We start from the raw sequence: 17,357 nt of genomic DNA, 5'->3' as shown, positions 1-17,357 counted from the left end.
ACATAAAAGCAGGAGGTGGGCAACAGCCACAGGCATCTGCTGAGTTCTGCAGAGATGAAGAGTCTTCTGTTCCTGGGGGTTGTCTTCCTGGCAGCCCTGGCACTGCCCGGGGTTAGGGGCAAAGTATTTGGGAGGTGTGAGCTGGCGAGGGTCCTACTGCAACATGGCTTCAGCGGGTTCGTAGGCCGCAAAGTGGCTGACTGTGAGTAGACTCGTCCCTGGCTTTGTCCACTCCACGATCAACTCTGTATCCTTCACCTAGCTGGGGCTGGGGATGATGCTTTAGCTGGGGAGGGACTAGCTCAGCAGTAGAGTTTCTGCTTGGCGTGCAGAGGGTCCCAGGTTCAGTCCCCGGCCTCTCCAGTTTAAAGGACTAGGTGGGATGAGCAAGACCTTGATCTGAGACTCTGTCTCAGCGGCAGAACCTCTGCTTGGCTTGTAGAAGGACATAGAATCATAGAGTTGGATGGTACCTCCAGGGTCATCTAGTCCGACCCTCTGCACCATGCAGGACACCCCAGTTCAATCCCCAGCATCTCAATTTCAAAGGACCAGGCAGGAGGGGATGGGAAAGACCTTGACCTGAGACCCCGGTTCAGTGGCAAAGCCTCTGCTGGGCATGCAGGAGGTCCCAGGTTCAATCCCCGGCATCTCTAGCTAAAAGGACCAGGCAGGAGGGGATGGGAAAGACCTTGACCTGAGACCCTGGCTCAGTGGTAGAGTCTCTGCTTAGCAGGCAGGAGGTCCCAGGTTCCATCCCCGGCATCTCCAGTTAGAAGGACCAGGCAAGAGGGGATGGGAAAGACCTTGACCTGAGACCTTGGCTCAGTGTCAGAGCCTCTGCTTGGCTGCAGAAGGTCCATGTTCAATCACTGGCATCTTCAGTGAAAAGGACCAGGCAGAAAGGGATGGAAAGACATTGGCTCAGTGGCAGAGCCTCTGCTTTAGCATGTAGAAAGTCTCAGGTTCAATCCCCGGAATCTCCAGTTAAACGTACCAAGCAATAGGAGATGGGAAGGACCTTGACCTGAGACCCTGGAGAGCAGCTGCCAGTCTGAGCAGACAATACTGACTTGAAGGTCCAGGGGCCTGGTTCAGTGTAAGGCAGTGTCATGTGTTGACTTCTTCTTGCTACTGTCGGCTATGGGGTTTCCTTTGGTTGCCCCCAATCACCTGCCCGCCATCTCTTTCCGCAGGGGTCTGCCTGGCCCAACACGAGAGCGGATACAGAACGGACGTCGTGCACGACAACGGCGACAGCCGCGACTACGGCATCTTCCAGATCAATAGCCTGTATTGGTGTGATGACGGCAGGACTCCCGGCACAAAGAATGCCTGCCAGATTTCCTGTAGCAGTAAGTGTGTGTGTGTATGTGTGTGTAGGTGTCAACTGCAACCACAAACGTGCTGGAGTCAACAAAGGACAAGATATCCTCTCTCCCCCCACCCAATTTTCTCCTTCATCTTAATTGGTATCCATCCAATGGCCCAGTTCCTGTATGTTTTGAGAGCCAACGTACTGTAGGGCAGGGGCTCATGGGAACTGTAGTCCATGAACATCTGGAGGACCACAGGTTGACTACCCCTGCAGTAGGGAACAAAGAGATCCGTGGGCTGACCATACCTGCCCCCCCAAGGACGCTAAAATCGCCCAATTCCAACAAACTGGTTATCCCAAAAGAAGTATCCTTACTTTCAACCAGGGCCACGGCCTTTTCAGTCCTGGCCCCGACCTCTTGGAATGAGCTTCCTGAAGAGCTGAGGACCAGTTCTGCAGGGTTTGTAAGACAGAGTTCTTCCGCCAGGCCTTTGGCTGGGGCCAAGGAACACCGAGACGACTTGATTCAATATTGTCCGAGTTCCCTCTATACAGGTATGACCCCCTGAAAATTGCGATGCTGTGAATGGAACCACTGTTCGTACAGGTGGCGTGCTTGGTTTTAACATGTTTTAAGAACATGTCCAGGAGCCTCTTGTGGCGCAGAGGGGTAAGGCAGCAGACAGGCAGTCTGAAAGCTTTGCGCATGAGGCTGGGAGTTCGATCCCAGCAGCTGGCTCAAGGCTGACTCAGCCTTCCATCCTTCCAAGGTCAGTAAAATGAGTACCCAGCTTGCTGGGGGGTAAATGGTAATGACTGGGGAAGGGAATGGCAAACCACCCCGTATTGAGTCTGCCATGAAAACGCTAGAGGGCATCACCCCAAGGGTCAGACATGGCCCAGTGCTTGCACAGGGGATACCTTTACCTTTAAGAACATGTCCAGAGGAGTGCAACAAAGAGGGTGAGGGGTTTAGAGACCAAGACGTATGAAGAAAGGTTGGGGGAGCTTGGTCTGTTTAGCCTGGAGAGGAGACGATTGAGAGGGGATCTGATAGCCCGCTTCAAGTATTTAAAAGGGTGCCATATGGAGGAGGGAACAGAATTGTTCTCTCTTGCCCCAGAGGGACGGACCAGAACCAAGGGGATGAAATTAATGCAAAACATCCGGAAGAAGTTCCTGACAGTCAGAGCGGCTTCTCAGCGGAACTTCCTTGGGAGGTGGGGGTTCTCCATCTTTGGAGATTTTTAAGCAGAGGCTGGAGAGCCATCTGACAGAGAGGCTGATTCTGTGAAGGTTCAAGGGGGTGGCAGGTGACAGGGGATGAGCGATAGGGCTGTGAGTGTCCTGCATAGTGCAGGGGGTTGGACTAGATGACCCAGGAGCTCCCTTCCAACTCTATTATTCTATGATTCTATTATTCTCAGATGATTTTAAAGTATAAACTGTATGTAATTTTCTTTATATAATAATTTGAATAGAATTTCATTATATGGTTCAGCATGTGCTGCAGGGGCTCATGGGAATTGTAGGCCATGGAAAGCCACGGTCTGGCCACCCCTGCCGTATCCCTTGCTGCAGACCCTCCTCTCTCCAAACCCCACCCTCTCCAACCTCCGACCCTAAAATCTTGAGATATTTCAGAGCCCAGGTTTGGTAGCCCATACCCCCTAGAGGTTGTGCAATGGCCAAGCTGTATCGACATTTCTTTCTTGCATTCCAGAACTTCTGGATGACAACATCGAAGATGATATCCGTTGTGCCAAGATGATCGCCCTGGAAGCTCGAGGCCTGACCCCCTGGTAAGAGGGAACAAGGCCAGGAAGGGAAGGAGGTGGTAACAGGAGTGTGCAGGAAATTCCCAAAGAGAATAGTGGCAGGATCGCTTGATTCTCTTCCCTCTCCCACTGAAAGTATCTTTCTCCTAGCATTTGGTTTGCCTTCTCCCACCCACTGCAGTGATTGGCTTTAATAGTGTGCACAAAAACCTATCTATGCAATCTTCTTGGTGGCAAAATCTGTTAGTTCTGTTGGTTGGAAAACATCCTGGACACTTACATTACCTGCTGATTGACTCTCTCCCTATCCTGCTGCTCTCATCAAATGGCCAGGCAGTGAGGTGCTGGAAATTACAGAAGAGTAACAGGCCTTTCCAAATATTAACAAACCACTGTTACGTTTAAAAAATGATGACATTAGTTATAATATAGAGGCGAAAGAACAAAGTAGACCAGTTTGTGTCATTTTCAGTGTCAAAGCTGCTCTGTAAGGCCAGGAAGACACCTGAGGGGAGAGAAATGAAAGGTTTATGATGGGGTCCCTCAGCCCATTCAGTGCTCCCAAACCCAAGTTTTGGCCTAGGGAGTTTTGGCCTTCCAGAGAGCCAGCGTGGCACAGAGGTTAAGAATGGCAGACTCTAAACCAGATTCTTTTGTTGGCAGGGTGGCCTGGAACCGGTATTGCCAGGGAGATGTTGACGTCTACGTCCAGGGCTGCTGGCACAGTGATCCTAGAAACATCTTGTAAATGCCGGAGGCCAAAGGTCAACGCTGGGGAAGCCGCTGCCAGAGAATGATGGACTGGCGATTCGATTTGCCAATGGGAACACGCCAACATTGTGTGTCCCCAGGTGGTAGAGTTCGTGTGGCTTGAGAAAATCTTCCCCCCAAATGATTTTGCAGGATATTTTTTATTAATAAAGCAAATATGAAGCCACAAATGCTGTGTTTTTTGGGGGAAATTATTCTTTTGGGGGTTTGTTTCTGAGAGGAAAGGCCGTGGGATACAGTTCCATGTAAGAGAACTGCAAGTAATCAGTTACCAGCTCTGCATATTTGAAGGGTTTAAAGGCCACGATGGGAGAAAAGGGGTGTTATCGAAAAATCAAGGGGAAAAAAAATCAAAATTCTGTAAGGGGCTAGATTTCACAACTTGCAAATTGAAGCACATTTTTCTTTGGTTCTTCTTGTTCGGCTAAGAACGGTGGTGGCAGTAGAAACTGCAGTCAATTCAGAGCTGACTTCTGGCAACCCCACAGCGCAGGGGTGGCCAAGCAGTTGCTCTTCAGATGGCCATGGACTACAATTCCCATGACCCCCTGCCAGGGGCTCATGGGAATTGTAGTCCACGGCATCTGAAGAACAACTGCCTGGCCACACCTGCATAGTTATCAAGCTAAGAGACGTTTCAAGGTGGTTTGCCCTTGCCTGCCTCTCCAGAGCAACCCTGGCATTCCTTGGGCCCCCCCATCCAAATATTATCCAGGATTGACCTTGCTTCGCTTCCCAGATCTCACAAGATGAGGCTAGCCTGGGCTGAGGTTCTGCTATTGGTGCTAGGGGGGCTCCGTTATTGCATTTCCTGCTCATCTTCTAGATCCCCCTGCTTGGGGGATGATCTGCTGTAGCCTTAAGCACATTTGCAATTCTAGGAGAACTCCAGGCTCCACCTGGAATTTGGCAGTCCCGTAAAGGAAGATCATCTTTACATGCCCCTCAATTGTTTAGGCTTGCCAACCTCTGTATTTCTGGATCTTTGTTCTGCTTAACCTCCAGGTAGTGGCTGGCAATCTCCCACCATTACAGCTGATCTCAGGCCATAGAGATTTCTCCCCAGGGGAAATTGGCCAAGGCAGACTCAGGTTCCCAGAACAAAAATCCAGGAAGCAGCCTGGCTGGCTGCTTAAACTTTAAATTTAGTCCTGCAGTGCCACCTAGTGAGGACAATATAGAATCCTAGAGTTGGAAGGGGCCCTACAGACCCAACCCACTGCTCAACGTAGGATCAGCCTTGAGCATCTGGAAGAAGTCTCTGTCCAGCCACCACCTGAAGACTGCCAGTGAGGGGAGCTCACCACCACCTCCTTTGGCAGCCCATCCCACCGCTGAATTCTGAATTCCCACCACCACCACTAATATCTAGCCGATTTTGTTCTACAAGTAGTTTAAACCCATTACTGCGTGTTCTATCACCTGCAGCCAATATGTGAGGATCCTGAAAATGGTACTTTTCAAAGTCGCACTTGTCCAATTTTACTCTGAAAACAAGCTTGAAATCAAGTGACAAAATCCTGGCCTTGAGATATTAAGGACTCGAAAATAACTTTTACAATTACTATCCTCAAAATAGAAATCTGACGAACGTTAAGGACGGACGGAGGGTGGAAAAAGTACCGGGAACTGTGTGCAGCTTACCTGCGGACAGGCTGCTTGCTGAATAAGCTGGCTGCCTTGGCAAGTCAAGCAGCTGCAGGAAATCATTTCATAGAATCATAGAGTTGGAAGGGGCCATACAGGCCATCTAGTCCAACCCCCTGCCCAACGCAGGATCAGCCCTAAGCATCCTAAAGCAAGGGAGCTGTCTGGGGAGCTGAACTGCCCAGGAGGGGCTGCCATGACCAACTCACAATCTGAAATCAGAGACTGTTGGGTTGCCAACTTAAAGTTGGGAAATTCCTAGAGATTTGGTGGGTGGGGCTTGGAGTTGGCAGAGTCCAGAGAAGAGAAGTGCCACAATGGGGCATAACAAAAATGAAATTTTACTTATAACCCATTGTTCCTCAAAGGCTCATGGTAGGTAAAAACTTATATAAAGCAATAAAATGTCAATAACAAGCACATTAAAATATATATTAATATATCCTAACCAGTCCAATAATTTCAAAGCCCCATTTACTTTTCTAGTTGACAGTGCAGATGTCGGTTTGCAACAGGGTGACAATTCGGCTGATGTTTTAAGCAGGGAGGCCAGAATTTTGCCACTGTTCCCGGCCACAGACGCCACCCTCCCAAGCAGCTGCTGTCATCAAGGGGAACTGATCACTGTAGTTGGAAGATTGGTTGTAATTCCAGGAAACCACAAGACCAACAACCCTAAAGAACGGATTTGGATCGGGGAGGAACTAGCCGCAGTGGAGTATAATGCTATGTTGCCCACACTACAAAGCTGCCCTTTTCTCCAGGAGAACTGATCTCGTTAGTCTGGAGATGAGCTATAATTCAAGATCCTCAAATCATGCCTGGACACTGACACCCCCAATTGGTTGTAACAGCTGCTGATATCACAAAGAAGAGGAGTTGGTTTTTATACCCCACTCTTCACTACTCAAAGGAGTATCAAAGTGGCTTACAATTGCCTTTCCTTCCTCTCTCCCAAACACCCTGTGAGGTAGGTGGGACTGAGAGAGCTCTGAGAGAACTGATCTGTGAGAACAGCTCTATCAGGACTATGCCTGGTCCAAGATCACCCAGCTGGTTGCATGTGTTGGAGTGGGGAATCAAGCCTGGCTCCCCAGAGTCAAAGTCATCGCTCTTAACCTCTACACCAGGGGTAGTCAACCTGTGGTCCTCCATTGGCTCAGGAACAGCTGTCTCCCTAAATCAGGACTATTCTCTTATGTGATTCATGGCAGGAGAAGGTAAGAATTGGGGGGTGGGGGTGGGGGTGGGTTCTCTGAGATGGCAATTCTTCCTGGTCCCTGGCCAAGTGCTTCATGAGGACAGAAATTCGCAAAGTTGTGGGGAAACATATGGGAGGGGGATTTTTATTATTAAATTTAAAAAAAAAAGCTTTCTGAAAAGCTTCCAAAACACAATTACAAGCAACATGACAAACACAATCTTCCTCAACAAAACACAAAAGATGCCGTAGAAAATACAAACGATTTTCAACAAATACAAATACAACTTTCCAGCAATTGTCACTGCAATAAATTTGCAACCAAAAACTCAGGGTTGATTTACTGCCAAGAGTAAATCAAAAATTATATCAACTTAAGTTGAAAACAAACGGTTTCCTTTTTGGTCCAGGAGATTCTGCTTCCTGAAACCAATACCGCCTACTTTGCCGCTGGGTTACCTTCTAGTGTCATTTTCTCAGATCTTAATATTCCGGTGTCTACCTTTAGTTATCTTTAACACACTTTCTATGGGCGCTGCTTACATATGGGTTTTCTTAACACAACTCAAGAAAACATAATTAATCGTCCTAACGCCAGGTCACCTTGTCTTCCTCTGTGCTACCTGACTTAAGTTCGGCACATTGTCTTCCAATGAACAAAGGGACAATATTCCCCGGGTTCATCTGCTTGACATGAGGTTTTGATCCATAGGACGTATATGGAAATCCAGGTGAAAAAATAAGGTAGCATGCAAATGACTGCTCCGTTTGTCACCTGGATTCTTCATCGCCCTCCTGTGGATCAATAACTGAGGTCACCAAAGAGGATCTTTACATCCTATTTTTGAGTTCTTACACCCTTCAGGATATCTGTCAGGGCTGGTACCCTGCTGTTCCTCAAAAGTATCTGTCAGAATAGACAAGCTGAATCCACATAAAAGGTATTTTCCACCTTGGCTTCCCAGTCGCAGTAGGGGTACGTGCCTCTTGGCTCCCAGGAGTATGGATTGCAGCAGGGTTATGTTTTCATGGCCTCTGAATGAGACTGGCGCCCTTTGATCCTCTCCTCCTTTTGTTTCTTTGCATGTGTGCCTCCTCTGGCAGAGAGAGCTGCCCTCCATAACACGCATCGCCAATGCATGTGCCAAGGAGCTCCACGTTCCTGGGCTTTGTGGTGTGGCAGAATGTACAGTGGCCAGGAGAAAGTGGAGAAGGCGGGAAATGGATACCTGGCAAAGGTAACGTGGATGTAACAGTAGAAGCAGCGAGGGAGGAAAAGACGCTGTAGGAAGAAGCCCTGGAGTCGATTGCTGATCCATGGAGACTTGGGAAAAATTGGGAGAGCTGGCAGCCACTACCGGGCCACATCCTCCAACGAGAGCCCTTGCACCTCCAACCACACCCATCAGCGGCACAACCATGCACAACCACTGTGCGGTGGCCCAGCTTATGGGAAAACCAAGGGGGAAACCCAAGCCTCTCCTACTGAAGGGAGAGCTTGCCCACTGTGAGCCACGGCAGAGCTGCCCCAGGGCAAAGTACTCCCCAGAGAGGTTCCTAACTTTTGTACAATACTGGTTTACTATATAAACGTCTGTCCATAGAAGGGTTCAGAGAGCTCCGCTTGTGTCCGATGAAAGGGACTTTGACTCTCCAAAGCTTATACCCGGAAACTCTTAAGAACTAAGAACGTAAGAAAAACCCTGCTGGATCAATTCAGTGATCTAGGCCAGGGATAGTTGACCTGTGGTCCTCCAGATGTCCATGGGCTACAATTCCCATGAGCCCCTGCCAGCTTTGCTGGCAGGGGCTCATGGGAATTGTAGTCCATGGACATTTGGAGGACCACATGTCGACTACCCCTAATCTAGGCCATCCAGCATCCGGTCCCAGTCAGTGGCCGTTCCAGTTCCTCTATCAGGGGAAGGCCTCAGCTTCTCTACCCTCTTGCTGGCTGTCCAGAAGAACTGGTTGGCCCCTGTGTGACACAGGCTGCTGGACTGGATGGACCCTTGGCCTGATCCAGCAGGGCTCTTCTAATGTTCTTACGAAGGCCCCAGGCTCTCTGACCTTTTGTTAGTCCTCCAGAGGAACTGGATGGCTACCATATGAGACAGGATGCTGGACTAGACGGACTATTCGTCTCATCCAGCAGGGCTCTTCTGAGCTTCTTATCACCCAGCTCAGAGGAGGATACTGAGCCTGGCAGGGACTGTGGCTCAGTGGTAGAGCGTCTGCTCGGCATGCAGAAGGTCCCTGGTTTGAACCCTGGCATTTCCCATTAAAAAGCGGCAGGTGATGTGAACGGCCTTGTGCTGAGACGCTGGAGAGCCATTGCAAGTCTGAAGGGACAACACCGACCCCGTTAGGAACCAACGAGTCTAGTTCAGTATAAGGCCGCTCCGTGTGGTCCGCGCGACCCGTCCACCTCCTCTTCCAAGGTTTTCACAGCTGGGTCAGCTCTCTCTACATCCTGTCGCCACCACGGGGACGCTGAAAGAGAGGTCAGAGGAAGGGCACTGAGTGCAGATACTTTCCTCGGAGTCCAGCCCCAGCGTTTTTCTTGGTTTTTCTTGTGCGGCGTAAACGGCATGTCAATTTATTTCATCGATCTGCAAAATTTAAAATCTGTCTCTGTCCTCACAAGGCTAGCGACTTAAAACACACGTGAGGAAAAATATTTTAAAATCCTTAAACATCAGGATCCCACCCCCCACACACATTATTAAAACAAACTGAAAACAATAGTTAAAATACAAAGATAGCAGCTAAAACAAAATGGTGATGCGATTATCTGAGGAGCTTTTGCCTATCCTGGCTTCTGATTTCTTAATTGCCTTTGTGTACTTGTTCCCATATTAGGGGTGCCAGCTTCCCCAACTTGAGCCATCTGGGGGGGGGGTTGGGAGGGGGGAGAAGGGTTTTCAGCTTTAGGGATGGAGCCTGGGGAGGACAGACCTCAATGGGGCACGCCAGAGCCCCCCCCCCCCCAAACCATCTATTTTCTCCAAGAAAACTGATTTCTATAGGATGGAGATGAGCAGTGATTCCAAGGGATCCCCAGGTCTCCCATGGAGACTGGCATCCCTCCCCCCGGGGCCTATAGGAGCCCATAGTGGACATCAATTTTGCTCCATTTTCATCGCCTTTGAGCATAGGGGTGGGAGTGGGTTGTTTTTGCCCGCCATGTTGTGTGATTTTTAGAGTCTTTTAATGAGAGTTTTTAATGGGTTTTAAGACTGCTGTTACCTGCCGCGGGCCTTCTGGGGAGTGGCGGGATATAAATTGAATTAATAATAATGATAATAATGATAATAATAATATTCAAGGGAAAATGCAAACGGTCCCCTAGAGCAGGGGTAGTCAACCTGTGGTCCTCCAGATGTTCATGGACTACCATTCCCATGAGCCCCTGCCAGCATTTGCTGGCAGGGGCTCATGGGGATTGTAGTCCATGAACATCTGGAGGACCACAGGTTGACTACCTCTGCCCTAGAACCGGGGTGTCCAAATCGTGGCTCTCCAGATGTCTGTGGGCTACAATTCCTCCAGGCCCATCACTGGCCATTTAGGGGAGGGGCATAGCGGGTTGACATGCCCGTGTTTGGTCATATGACTTGATACATATTTAACAAAAAAAAACCCAGCTCACTTGGTGGCCTTGGATGAGCCACTTGCCCTACCTCACTTGGAGAGTTGTTTTTGCGGGGAGCAAGCAGAGAAGGGGTAAAATGTCGCAGGACGCTCAGAACTTCCCTTGGGAAGAAAACTGGTCTTGTAACGTAGACAGGGGTCTCCACGGCAGAGCCTGTGGGAGCCCCAGAGCGAGCCTACTACCTCCTGGTGCCTGCCAAGGGCTTTAAGAAAGTTAGGGCCAGGTTGTGGCATTTGCCCCGCAAATTGTTTTTCTGCCGTATCTTTCCTTGATTTGTGATTATAGACCTGTGTGTTTTATGTCTGAGGCTTTAATGGGAGTTTTATTGGGGATTTTATTTGGACTTTGTAACCCGCCATGAGCCATTTGGGAATGGTGGGTAATAAATTGAATAATAATAATAATAATAATAATAATAATAATAATAATAATAATAATAATAATAATAATAATAGCAACAGCTTCTGATTGGACATGGGGATTAAAAAAACCCAGAACATTGCTTTGGCAGCAGCTGCCACCACAATGCATGGATTTTTATTGTGTGAACAAATGTCGGTTTGGGGATGGCTCCGCCTCTTGCCGCAGCCATTTTGCACCTTGGCACCATGTCAGGATTCCAAAGGGGTCTGCAGGCACAGAAAGGCTAGGGGTCCAACTGCAAGACGACTGAAAGCCAGCCCCAAAAGGAGATTCCCGCCTCCTTTCCTTTGGAGTTCTCGTGATGCCGCTGAACTTAGAAGGGGTTCAGGGACTTGGGTAAATTTGGCTGCCCTAGCAGGATCGCTCATTCTGTGAGCCATCTAACTCGGACTTTCTCAACTTATTTTACTGTTATTTATTATATATTTATATACCACCCTCCCTGGAGGCCCAGGAAGAAGCCAGAGAGACCAATGAGAAACCCCTGAAATATTCTGGCTTTGAGAAACCCCAGATCGAGAAATGATCAGGCAGAATATGGTTGGGAAGCAAGACCTTTGTCCACGCCTACTGGGGACCCCTCCCTTTCCACCACCTCCAGGCCCATCGTCAGCCATTTTGGGATGGGGGGGCAAGGAGGTCAACATGACCATATATATGTTCGTATCACCCAATAAATGTTCCAACCCATTTCGCAAACCCTTGCAAAGCCATTATGAAAGTCCAAGGTTTCATGAAACCCTAGTCGAGAAAGCCTGCCCACCCTTTGCAGCTTCCATTTCCTCCAGAGGAACGATTATCTGTCATTCAGAAAGTGCATAATTCAGAGTGCATGTAGCACACCTACCTAAAGGGTGTCTGTACTGGGGAGAGGAAGGGAAAGGTGCTTGTAAGCCATTTGGGACTCCTTCGGGTAGTAAAAAGCGGATTAACACCGCCCACACGCACACACCTCTTCTTCTGGAAAAACTCCAGGCCCCATCTTGAAGTTGGTAACCTTATAATTCACAAAGGACAACCCAGGCCCTGAACATCCCTGACAGAATGTCCCTCCTCCAGATCCTACCTCTTGTAGGAAGAAGGGGCTGCTCGGCTTCCTCTCTTTGGTTATGTCAGTCCCTCCCTATAGTGGTTAGAAATGCGGCATGCTGGGTTCGATTCTGCACTCCCCCACATGCAGCCAGCTGGGTGACCTTGGGCTCGCCACGGCACTGATAAAACTGTTTTGACCGAGCAGAAATATCAGCACTCTCTCAGCCTCACCCACCCCACAGCGTGTCTGTTGTGGGGAGAGGAAAGGGGATTGTAAGCCGCTTTGAGCCTCCTTTGGGTAGAGAAAAGGGGCATATAAGAACCAACTCTTCTTCTTCTCCTCCTCCTCCCCGTGTGGGCCAAGGCAAGCCCAGAGAGGCAAAGTGAAGCAGGTGCCCAGCATGGGGAGACGAGGCAAGGAGGGGGAGAAACTGCTGGCCATCTCTCAGAGCACCACTTCCTTGGGGACTCGTCTTGGGGGATGTTCCTTCATTTTGTGTGTGGTTGGAGGGAGTTGTTTTAGCCCCTGAACATATAAAGCTACCTTCTGGCTCTGATCTCTGATCCATAAACCTGTTTTGTCCACCAATGTTTACATTTGTTAAACATTTGCGGTGTAATGATTATATATGGTCATGTCGACCTGTTTCCCCCACCCCCCAAAATGGGCAATGATGGGGCTTGGAGGGAGAGGGAAGGGGAGGGGCCCCGGGTGGGCATGTCCACAGCTCTGCTTCCCAACCGTATTCTGCACGATCGTGCCCCTTCTGGGGTTTCCTGAAGCCTGAAGAACGCTTCAAGAGTTTCTCAACGGTAAAAAAAAAGTTGAGAAAGGTCTATATAATGGATCGTTTCCCATCTGTATACATTCTTACGATGCCATTTGAAAACAGGTATCTTGTATACGCCGAAGACCAAGCCCAGTGTGATCTTACCCAGGAGTAGTTCCCTTCTCTTGCATGGGCGGGGTGCTGCTACCGAAACCCTCCCCAAGCCCACGATGAACCTTGCTGGACCCCTGGCCCAGAAATGCCAGCTTGAAGGTGACCCAATATGCGCACAAGCCAGGAAGGTACCTGAAGGGGAAAGTCCATTCTCTACGCCAGCCTTGCAGTAAATTCACTTCTGGGATCCAGAGTTCCCCTTCCACCTGTCGAATAAAGTTATGTTACAATTCTAGCTCAGGGAAGCGGCAAAATCTATTGGCGACAGAGCATAGAGACAGGGAAGAGGGGGAAACGTTAACCTGTACTGAAGCAGGTTCTTTCCAAAACCAGGGTGGGTCAGCCTTCTACCTTTGTGGTACATGGCTCACGCATCCCTCTGATCCTACTTTTAATGACATAAGGACAGCCCTGCTCCATCAGACCAGGGATCCATCTAGTCCAGCAACCTGATCCACGTAGGAGTCAACCAGTTCCTCTGAAGGACCAACTCCAAGGCAAAGAGGCTGCGTTCCTCCCCTGATGTAGCTTCCTGGCTCTGGGATTCAGAGGCTTAGTGCCTCTGAACATGGAAGTTCGCCTTAGACTACACAGCTAGTTGCCTTCGATTCACCTATTAAAAATATGTGTTCCTCTCACGAGAAAAGGGACTGCGTCAATAGCTTTACAAGCATTTTCCTTCTGCTCTCAGCTGTACAGGCCCCAGGGCCACACACAGCACGACGCAGAGAATTGGTTCTTGTATACTGCTTTTCTCTACCTGAAGGAGTCTCAAAGCGGCTTACATTCGCCTTCCTTTTCCTCTCCCCACAACAGACACCCTGTGAGGGAGAGGAGACTGAGAGGGCCCGGATATTACTGAAGAGTTGGTTCTTAGATGCAGCTTTTCTGCACCCAAAGGACTCTCAAAGCAGCTTATATTAGCCTTCCCTTTCCTCTCCTCACAACAGACACCCTGTGAGGGAGGTGAGGCTGAGAGAGCCCTGATTATTGAAATCTTATATACCGCTTTTCTCTACCTGAAGGAGTCTCAAAGCGGCTTACATTGCCCTTCCCTTTCCTCTCCCCATAACAGACACCCTGTGAGAGTGAGGGAGGTGAGGCTGAGATCCCTGATATTACTGAATAACAGTTGGTTCTTATGTGCCACTTTTTCTCTTCCCAAAGGAGTCTCAAAGCAGCTTACATTCACCTTCCCTTTCTGGCTGCATGTGGGAGACAGCGGAATCAAACCTGGCTCGCCAGATTTAAAGTCCACACTCCTAACCACTACACCAAGCTGGCGTATTTAACTCGTCTCTTTGTATTTTCAAAAGGAAAGCCTTGGTTCTGGCTTCCTGGGCCGAAAGCATCCAGGATCATGTTTTTGAAAGATGGTCGCTTAGAAGAGGGCAGGGAGCCGTTCCTGTTGGCAGCAGGTAAGGACTTGGGTTTGAATTACAGGCAGGAAGGGGCCGCCTGGATATTGGGCTTCTTCCCCCCATATTAAGAGTAGTTCAGCAATGGAATGAGCAACCTAGGGAGGTGGTGGACTTTGCCCTTACCGATAACCTCCAAGCTGTGACTGGACGAATTCTTGCCAGGGATGCTTTAGGCTGATCCTGCACTTAGCAGGGAATTGGATTAGATGGCCCATACGGCCCCTTCCAACTGCTGGCAGAGCAATGATCACCGCAGTGGTGCCCAACCTGATTAAAGAGTAGATAAAGGTTTATTTAGAAATTAACATACTTGATAGGAAAGAGGGGAGACAGGGAGAGAAGTTCCTAAGGATGTACATCTCTAGGTGAGAAAGAGGGGAAGACTGAGCGCTCCCAACAAGAGGGAAATTACCGTAAAAGTAGCAATTTGGAAACCTGACAAGGAGAGGACAGGAGAGCAAGATGCTGACCTCAACATCCTGTCGTCTTGCTGCCCCCTGCGGGGTCTTCTCTTCTTTGTACACTGGACATGGCCTTTCCCAAGGCCAGCTCTGATCCTGCACCACCTCGAGGACTCCTGCACTAGTGGATACGGCATAGTGAGCCCACGTTTGGCCTCAATGGTGCCACTGTGCTAAAAGGATCACACAAGGTGCTCCTGGGGATATCTGTCACTCATTGAAAGACCTCATATGCACCACCCTCTAGCAAGATTCACAACTGCTACTTTGGGCTGTGGGAACTTCCGCAAACTACGGATCATGGTCGCTTATGTTGTCCACTCCCCCCCCAATCTCTCCTTGTGTTTTGATGCAATTTGGCTGTTGACTTCATGGCCAAAGGCCTCAACTGGCAAACTGTTTTAACGTTTGTCAGATTAGGGACATGCTACTGGGCAAGATCCCAGAAAGCAAACTTTGTCCTTACTGCCCCCCTCCTGCCGCAGACCTCTAGTCTCCCCCCCCTACTGTTCTTGGGGGGTCTGTTAGGGGATATCTGGGTCTGCTATAGAAGGCAAAGCAAGGAAGCTGCTGCACAGAATGGAAGCTTCTGGCAGGATCCAAGCTTGTGATTTTACCTGGCAATACTCCTTATTTCTACCTAGGGAAGTTTTTAAAAATGCTCACATGCTAAGTAACGCTTTCATTCCATGCTTTCTGCAACTGGTTTTTGCTGCATGAAACAGAGCTTGCAAATGAGTTGCTGAAAGTTGATTGAAACCGCATTATTTAGCCTGTGTGAAAACACCGCTGTGACAGGAAGCAAAAGCTTGCTTCAGACCGCCAGAAAGCCCATGCTGCACTTGGGACATCAGGGCTGCAGCGGGGCGGGAAGCCTCTCCGATAAAAGCAGAAGTGTCCAATCTTTCCCAGCCTTTAGAATGGAGTGGTGGGCGCAACCACAGCTGTCACAGGAAGCGGCATCCACCCTTCAAAATGGCTGCCGCAGGAAGTGGGAAACACATGCAGAGGACAATTTAAAAAGCACACTGGGAAAGAGTCAAACAACACACAGTGGTGGCAGATGCTTCTGAACCCATTTTCCACCCGCCATAGCCAGCTGGGTCATCAGTGGCCCTGCAGGGTTAAGAGCCCTACTACATAAGCACTTGGTAGGTACCCAGGGACATCAGCACGAACCGTGGTGCCAGTGGGCACAATGTCAGGGGCTCCCGCACTAAAGCAACCTTAACAGAACCCACATGGAACACGCCAAGGCAAGCTGGTCAGATTGCTCTTGCCAGCCACAGTAAAAGCATTTAACAACTATAAAAAACAGCAACAGACAAGCAGAAGATGTTACCTGAGGCAGAACCAGGGACGGCAAACCCTCCAGCATCCGCGGACAGTTCTTTACGGCAGGCAACAGGCTGCCAGGAGCCACGGCGGGAAATCCTTTCTACACCCACCGTTTTGTCCCCGTTCACACAAGAGCTCCCTTTTGACACAAAATAAGCCTTACTGTAGACTAGACAGGAGCAGGCGGGCTATAATGGCAAGAGCCGAACACAGGGCTGGGGATTTGCTCCCCTTGCAAAGAAGCATCCAGTGCCAAGGCGGGGTTCGGCAACTGGTGTTAGAACCGACTGCTTTGGAGTGTTGTAGGAGGGGGGCTCAACGCTTCCCGCATCGTATGCATTTATATTCCGGGTTTTAGTCACTGCAGAGAAAGCTCTGCAGGACTCTGAAATCTTGCCCCCCCCCCCCAAATGGTGGAGAAATTTACTGTTAGGCTTCCAAATCCCCATTCTGCATTGTAAAGTCCATTGCAAGGACTCACCAAATGGAACAGGAGCACTAAGGAGTTATTTCAATCTCATTTTTGTGATCAAATTCACCCTTTCCCTCCCAAATGGCGATTGCCCTACAGTAGAAAAACTGCACACAGACTGCCAAGTTTCTGTGTTGTGCTTTTGTCTCCATCTGGAACTAATCACCGTATAAGTACAGCAGAAGGCCCCTGCTGAAGGAAGACAATGGTCCACCTAGTCCAGCATCCTGCCTCACACAATGGCTAGCCAGTTCCTCCGGAGGGCCAACAACAGGGCAGGAAGGTCAAGGCCTTCATGAGAACAGCCCTGCTGGATCAGACCACTGGCTCATGTAGTCCAGCATCCTGCCTAGCAGAGTGACCAACCAGTTCCTCTGGAGGTCTAATAACAGGGCAGAGATGCTGAGGCCTCCATAAAAATGCAAGATCAGCCCTGCTTGATCAGACCAGTGGTCCATCCAGTCCAGGATCCTGTCTCAATCAGATCCTCTGGAAGGCCAATAACAAGACACAGAGGCTGAGGCCTTCATGAGAACATCAGCCCTGCTGGATCAGACCAGGGTTCTGCCTAGTCCAGTCTGAGTGGCCAACTAGTTCCTCTGTGGGGCCAACAGGGGAGAGGCGCCAAGGCCTTTCCCTTTATGTTGCCTCCTAGCCCTGGGATTCAGAGGTATAGTGCCTTTGAACGTAGAGTGTCACCATGGCATAATAGGATGAAGCGAAACTGGGAGAAATAACATGGGCAGACAGGGTTCTCCCCTGAGATAGGGAGAGGAGTTGGACCACCAAAGGTTGCTTTAACCACCTCTCCAACTGGTAGTTTTGCCAGGTACTTCTGAGCATCTCTTCACACACTTTTGCTTTCTTCCCTCGAGGCCAGCAGAAATTGCCGACAA

At 49.5% G+C, this 17,357-nt stretch overlaps 1 protein-coding gene across 1 annotated transcript; it reads left to right on the top strand.

Annotated features, from left to right (window-relative positions):
* LOC143831448 (lysozyme C-like) lies at positions 1 to 4,037 on the top strand. The gene is made up of 4 exons (XM_077324440.1): positions 1 to 202; positions 1,197 to 1,355; positions 3,042 to 3,120; positions 3,760 to 4,037. Exons 1-4 carry the CDS (start codon positions 55 to 57, stop codon positions 3,842 to 3,844), a joined length of 471 nt encoding a protein of 156 aa, XP_077180555.1. The 5' UTR covers positions 1 to 54; the 3' UTR covers positions 3,845 to 4,037.
* The last annotated feature ends 13,320 nt before the right edge of the window (positions 4,038 to 17,357 follow it).

The sequence above is a fragment of the Paroedura picta genome, chromosome 3, assembly GCF_049243985.1.
Source record: "Paroedura picta isolate Pp20150507F chromosome 3, Ppicta_v3.0, whole genome shotgun sequence".
Lineage (NCBI taxonomy): Eukaryota > Metazoa > Chordata > Lepidosauria > Squamata > Gekkonidae > Paroedura > Paroedura picta.
The sequence above is the reverse complement of the archived record's forward strand: the minus strand, read 5'-3'. Positions and strand labels throughout refer to the sequence as shown.

Coding starts and splice junctions, on each gene's coding strand:
- LOC143831448 (XM_077324440.1), top strand. CDS start 55: ATGAAGAGTCTTCTGTTCCTGGGGGTTGTCTTCCTGGCAGCCCTGGCA. Junction 1,356..3,041: donor CTGCCAGATTTCCTGTAGCA/GTAAGTGTGTGT, acceptor CTTGCATTCCAG/AACTTCTGGATGACAACATC. Junction 3,121..3,759: donor GCTCGAGGCCTGACCCCCTG/GTAAGAGGGAAC, acceptor TTTTGTTGGCAG/GGTGGCCTGGAACCGGTATT.